Genomic DNA, 6,257 nt, shown 5'->3' on the forward strand with positions numbered 1-6,257 from the left:
ACTCATAAATATGACGGTGAAAATTGATGTAAGCTGCATTTAGTGTAGGATTTTCGTTGAACAAAGCTCGGAAGTCGGAAATATGATGGTGAAAATGGTGTTTTACAAGAGGAAAGCTCGGGATGCTTCAATGAGAGTTAAATTGAAAATGGTGTGAAGAGGAGGATAGAGGACAAAGATGGAGGTGGAGATTGGTCGTGGTTTGGGATCGGAGGAAGAAGACGGAGGTGAGTCATGGGTGGATATGAGGAAGAAGATGCAAAGGATAAGAGGAGGAAGCTAAGGAGATTGGAAAAAGAAAATAAAATTCTTTTGGCGGGAAAATTGTTAACCAAGACATGACACTCGCCCTTAGTATCGTTTAAAAATTATTTTTCTGAAAAAAGCCTTTGGGAAAGTATTACAGTACTTATTTTAGCATTGAATCATTGATATATCATACTTCCTCTGTTCTTTTTTACTTGACCTATTTTTTTATCACGCTTGCCAATGTACACGTTTAACCATCAATAATTTTAATACTCTATAAGTAAAAATTATAAAAGTTACATATTGTGATAGCACTTATTTAGACGATTCTAACAAGATCCTACATGAATATGTTTTTCTTTACCTATAATTCACAAAAGACGGTCAAAAGTGGGTTGATGAATAGTGTAAAAGTCAAAGCGGGTCAAGTAAAAAAGAACGGAGGAAGTATATAGGAAAATCATTCGCAAAATGTGACATATTCCTACAATGATTCTATATAAGCCTGCTTATTTCCCTTAGTTGACGTCGAAGAAGGATAGTGAGGAGATGACGATGTTCGACCTTCTCAAATGTACTCAAATTCTGTATGATTTCGGATTATCTTTCAAATTTCAGAAGAAATAGCTAACAAAGCAATGCTTTTATGTAATCTTTTGTGAAAAAATAGATTCGTTCTTCTTTGAGACTTTGCTATCTTTGAAATCATTTACATTTGGTAATCTGAAAATTTTAAAGTACAACCGTTTGTACCTTGCTTAAAGCTTTTTAAAGAATATATAGCAGTTTTGTAAATAACATCCAATTTTATGTTTTGTTATATACATAAAGAATATCTGTAATATTAATAAAGAACATGAACATTATTTATATATATCTACCATAAATTTATGACAAAATTCAATGAACCTAAGAACATGGACATATGTTCTTTTCACTCTTTTTCGGTGCAAATATGTTTCTTTTACTTTATGTATATGTTCTTTATATTAAAATAGTATGTTCTTTTCCCTACATTTATATGTTCTTTACATTTGTATAATATGTTCTTTTTGCGAAACGGTGGTACGATACAAGGTACCCATGCCCGTAGAAACCACACATTTGTATAATATCTTTGCTGATTTCTGATTAATGTAACAAAGGCAAAAGCAAACATCTTCTCTGATATCTGAACACCAATACAAGTATATAAGATCATTTTTCGTAGCAGTATAGTCCTCAAACTAAGTTCAATGAGCTGCTGCATATCTAACAATAATCAGCTATCCAGTAAGTAGGAACTTCCGGTTTCGACAGGATGATCACAAGTAACAAATTACTTTCCCATTTCTACAGCTTACACACAACTAGCATATTTAGATTGTATGTGCAAGGGAGCAAAACAATCTCTGTATTATTATATCGCAGTTAGTTTATCATACAAGATATGAGGTAAATGATTGACAATTTCCAAGTATTAACCTTCTGGTAGCAAAATTCTATTTGATGACATCGAACAAATTATCATTTCACATCTACAAACTACTTCATACGAAAGTGCACCAGTGCTATTTACTAAAAATAACATCTTCAAGCATTAAAGAGGCTCCAATCATTGACTTTGAATCTAGAAACAGAAAGCTTGAAGACCTCAGCCATTGGCATACATCCAGATTGTTCAGCGGGTGATACTACTCCAGCACCAACGGTACCAGCACTCTCACTGAACGGACTGAAATATTGAAAATTAAAATTTCTTGTCAGTTACAACAAGACCCCCCAGATAATAGTTAAGATACAATTATTGTCTTAATTTTGGTAGAGGAATTTGGCCCATTTGGGTGTACTACCTCCCAATATAACTAATAGCTAGTACCTTCAAGATACTATTCTTGTAAATCACGTTTCTCCCTTGAAACCAGTGTATATGAAGTTCCATCCAACATAAAATCACAAGAAAGCACATAACAGAACTTTCGATTAGAATACATCATCATGCAGCACAGTACATGTTATCTGCTTAGATGATTTGGATATGAGACGGGCTGGCAGTTGAGGTTTATATAGAAGTGTCAGAATATACTGGAAAGCATATTTTGTTCAGCTTACCAAAGTTTGTCTGCCTGATTTTGGAGTTAAGTAGATAAGCTCAGATGCAGCTAAAAGAGTAAAAGAGATTGGGGTGTTGCTCCCAGAGTGTGTGGAACAATAGGAAGATAAATGAATTATATGCATACAATGAAGGTTTGTCAAGCTTACCTAATAACAACAGGCTCATAGGCAGTGATCAAGATATCTGTGCCAACTTCCTTAAGACGCAAATTGGCCAAATAAACCTGAATAGGCCACACAACAAATAGTCAATAACTTATGAACTGTAGATCTGTGCTGACATTGGACAGAGAAATAAACTATAAAACTATAATAATAGAATCCCTTACCCTTGCTATATTTTGTGCCTCTCTTCCTTGACGTCCCTTAGAAATGGCCTGCAAAATCATGACAAAACTAGAATTTAGTAATCTACATCTTAGAGATTACAAAGCCTGTCTGTCATTCATTTTCAGCAATACAAGAACTCAAGGACTTCACATTAACAATCATCAGACCACCTTGAATCTGAATATTGCAGCCCATGATCCTAAATCCTAGAAACATCCCAGTTGAATATGATTATACAATCACAATGAAGTTCAAAAGTTCAGTTCATATTTTTCATATAGAATATCTGCAAGAAGTGTGCAGCAAAAGGAAGGGTACTTGTCAGTGACTGGAATAAAAGAAAGAACCATAGTGAACATGGAAAATATGGCCTAGAGGAACTTTTTCAATAACTAATCTGAATATGGTTTCAACATCATGCCAGACTACAGAGTAAATCTGACTTTACATGCTACATTGGCAGTTTTGGCACCTTAAGTCACGAGAACTCAGACAAACGCGATAGAACTCTTATTGGATAGGTGATCCAGTACAGTGTTAGCATATTATGATTGGTAATTTGGTTTAGTTTAGAAAAGTTGATACACTAGTAAATATGACAATAAGCTGATAGCCATAACATGGAGGCTAAAAGATATTCCACAAAACATGATATTCCTTACAGCATACCAAGATTTTAAAAGCATTGGTTGGGGGTGCTCTAGGGTAAAAGGCTGATTCGCCAAAAATAGCTAAATTTGACCGTGAGGTAGTCAAATTTCTCATCATACATATTTTGTTGTCTATTTTTTAGAAGCTCAAGCATCTAAAAAGATCCATAATAATTTAAAAGAGAAGACTACACATGAGTAATACATCTGATAAATAGGACTGCTGCTTTGCACGCTGTAGATCCAATATAAATGATTCAAAGCAAAATCTAGATTTTAAATCAAAACTAGGAAACTACAGCAATAAGAGTAACAGATTCAAACAATATTTTAGACACTAAAAAAACATGTAAAACTAAGCATACAAAAGTACTAAAGGCCAAATCTGAAATGAGGTCACTAAGCATATTATAATAGTGTTACTTAATATCTAAAGATCGTTCTACAAACGAATACATCATTCTAAAACTGAAAATGGAAGCAAACTTGAACAAAGTAATAACTAATTGTATACCATTTGGCCAACAGCACTGGTGACGACTGCAGGTGTACTTCTGTAGCACAATCCCGGAACCTCTAATACTCCTGATTGCTCAATCAACTGTACTTGAAACAAGATCAATCATCAACATATTTTTGTAGTTTCCGGAACAATGGAAATTAAACAAAACATCCAACTAGGAAAATAAAGATAAAATGATGATTAGATGATAAACCAAAAATACAGATCATGAACAATCCATCTAATGGCATTTTGAAATATTAACAAGCGGTATTGAATAGTACCAGAGCCACTGAAAACTTTGGCACTGTTTTTGCATGAATTCCATATGCTCAATGATCAAACAATTCAATTCAAAGACTGTATTTTAAGGGGCATAGATGCATGGCTACTGCTCAAGAGCACGCATATAGGCATATGCTACATGCACATAGGACTTTGAGTCATAAATAACTCATCTGCATGACTCATCATATTTCAACAGCAGATTTTAAGGGCACGCAGGAAGTAGATAGCTAATGGTGATATGATGATATCTAGTTTAAACGCCTATTTTACCCTAACAAAAGATATTGATGAGCAACTTTGTCATTCTGCAAGTGGCTTCAATGTTAAAGAGCGCTGTGGTGTGGAAATTCCCCTTGCTACTTGGATTTACTAATTGCAGGTCATATATTAAATACATTTTTCATAACCTACAATGCAATATACCACTTTGAATTCTGGACAACTAAGTTGCCACGTTCAGGTAATCGAATTCCTTGCATATCCCAGTTCGTAAGTCCAAGTGACATATCTAGCATCATTTAGGTCTTCATCACACAATTATAGCTTCTAAAGTCACTAAATCTGTCATGAATAGATATATTAATCAGAGGAATTTTCTCTCGCCCCTTAATCCTAATTCACATTTATAAACAACAAAGTCCATAATAGGTCAATTATCAAATTTAATACCATGTCAAAGTTATCCAATAAGAACAACATCATTGAAATTCACCCAACATCGAAGATATTAAACGAAACGAAACTTGACAAACTCATTACTCACCATACCGCCTTCAGCATCCTGTTCCCTAGCAAGGTCTTGAAGAAACCACACAGCACTACCTTCATCAGCAACCTCTTGCTTCAACTCTAACAATTCAACAATGAGACTTTCGTCTCGACAAGGATCAGCAAACGCTTCCTATACACAGGAACAAAATCCACATTGACCCTTCCATTAATTTGTAAACACCCACAAAACATATCACTACAAATAATTTAAAACCCCCAAAAAACAATTCAAAAAAAAAAAAAAATCAACCTGATGATCAGGAACTTCCCGTACATTGCTCAAATCCTATAGATATAAACCAAAATTGCACACAAAACAAAAATCCAAAATATTGTTAATTTCCCACGAATATAACTAAATAAAAAGCAAGAAATTGGGAAATTTGGCATGTTAAACCTGGAATCTATCAGGAAAGGTCATTGATATTGCCCCGCCAAATAATGGGTGCTCAGTACATGCATTATCCACCATGATTTAAGCAAAAAAAACTGCATTTCAAACACCAAAAAAAAAAACCCCACAAAAATCAACCAATTTAAAGGGAAGACGATAAATTAAACCAAAAAACTGAATATAAAAATTGTTATTTGCTCACCTTGGATATGATAAAATGTTCAAGAAACTCCAGAAATTTGAGGAAGTGAGGATTAAACGTAGATAAAAATATGGGGTTTTTCAATTGTAGCTTAAATATGAAGCAAGACACTTATTTTATAGAGCTGAAACCCAAAATAATGTTGCTTAATCATCTAATTTCCAAAATATAGGGATATATGAGACAGTATGGTGGGAAATTATTTAAAGACCAATAGATTAACATCTTTTATACTGCCTTTGATATTTTATTAGAGTCTTATTTTTCTTTATTATATGAGTAATAACGGTTAGAAATTAGACTTTAATAAAAATCTATACTACTATATAAAGAGAAAGGGCTTTTTGGGTGATAAATTTGTCTTTTCCCAAAATGCCCTTCTCAATTTACAAAATTACTTATTCATTAATTAATATTTAAAAAAAAATCATTCATAACTACTCCAAAAAAAAATATATATCTATTCTTTCAAATAAAAAAACAAAACTAAAAACTAAGGGCTTGTTTGGCATCAGTTTTGGTTTTAAGTTTTCTGTTTTTTTGAAAATCAAAAACCAAAAACAGGAAACAAGAAAAAGGTGTTTCCACTTTTCTGTTGTCAGTTTTCAAAATTATAATAATTTTAACAAGTTTATATAATTTTTAATTCATTATGGGACACATATCATATACTTTTAGAAAACAAAAGGCCAAAAAACAGAAAACCAGTGCCAAACGAACCCTAACTACCCACTAACTAGAATTATCACTAAAAACAAACAAAAATTATCTACTTTT

The 6,257-nt window shown here is 33.1% G+C and overlaps 1 protein-coding gene across 4 annotated transcripts; it reads right to left on the reverse strand.

The window, feature by feature from the left end:
• Positions 1-1,619: 1,619 nt before the first annotated feature.
• LOC110690401 (ran guanine nucleotide release factor-like) lies at positions 1,620-5,719 on the reverse strand. Of its 4 annotated transcripts, none has more exons than XM_021867220.1 (9): positions 5,481-5,718; positions 5,282-5,373; positions 5,135-5,170; positions 4,877-5,014; positions 3,838-3,924; positions 2,673-2,720; positions 2,491-2,567; positions 2,108-2,142; positions 1,838-1,963 (listed from the first exon to the last, which is right to left on the reverse strand). In XM_021867220.1, exons 2-8 carry the CDS (start codon positions 5,354-5,356, stop codon positions 2,118-2,120), a joined length of 486 nt encoding a protein of 161 aa, XP_021722912.1. In that variant the 5' UTR covers positions 5,357-5,373; positions 5,481-5,718; the 3' UTR covers positions 1,838-1,963; positions 2,108-2,117. The 4 variants fall into 4 exon arrangements, with proteins under 4 accessions (XP_021722914.1, XP_021722911.1, XP_021722912.1 ...); XM_021867221.1 differs by having other exon boundaries at positions 1,882-1,963; positions 2,082-2,142; positions 5,481-5,719; XM_021867222.1 differs by lacking the exon at positions 2,108-2,142 and having other exon boundaries at positions 1,620-1,963; positions 4,877-4,982.
• Between the last annotated feature and the right edge of the window lie 538 nt (positions 5,720-6,257).

The sequence above is a fragment of the Chenopodium quinoa genome, unplaced genomic scaffold, assembly GCF_001683475.1.
Source record: "Chenopodium quinoa cultivar QQ74 unplaced genomic scaffold, ASM168347v1, whole genome shotgun sequence".
Classification (NCBI taxonomy): Eukaryota; Viridiplantae; Streptophyta; class Magnoliopsida; order Caryophyllales; family Amaranthaceae; genus Chenopodium; species Chenopodium quinoa.

Coding starts and splice junctions, on each gene's coding strand:
- LOC110690401 (XM_021867219.1), bottom strand. CDS start 5,356: ATGGTGGATAATGCATGTACTGAGCACCCATTATTTGGCGGGGCAATA. Junction 5,015..5,134: donor GGGAAGTTCCTGATCATCAG/GTTGATTTTTTT, acceptor TCCTGTGTATAG/GAAGCGTTTGCTGATCCTTG. Junction 2,568..2,672: donor AGGCACAAAATATAGCAAGG/GTAAGGGATTCT, acceptor TGGCCTATTCAG/GTTTATTTGGCCAATTTGCG.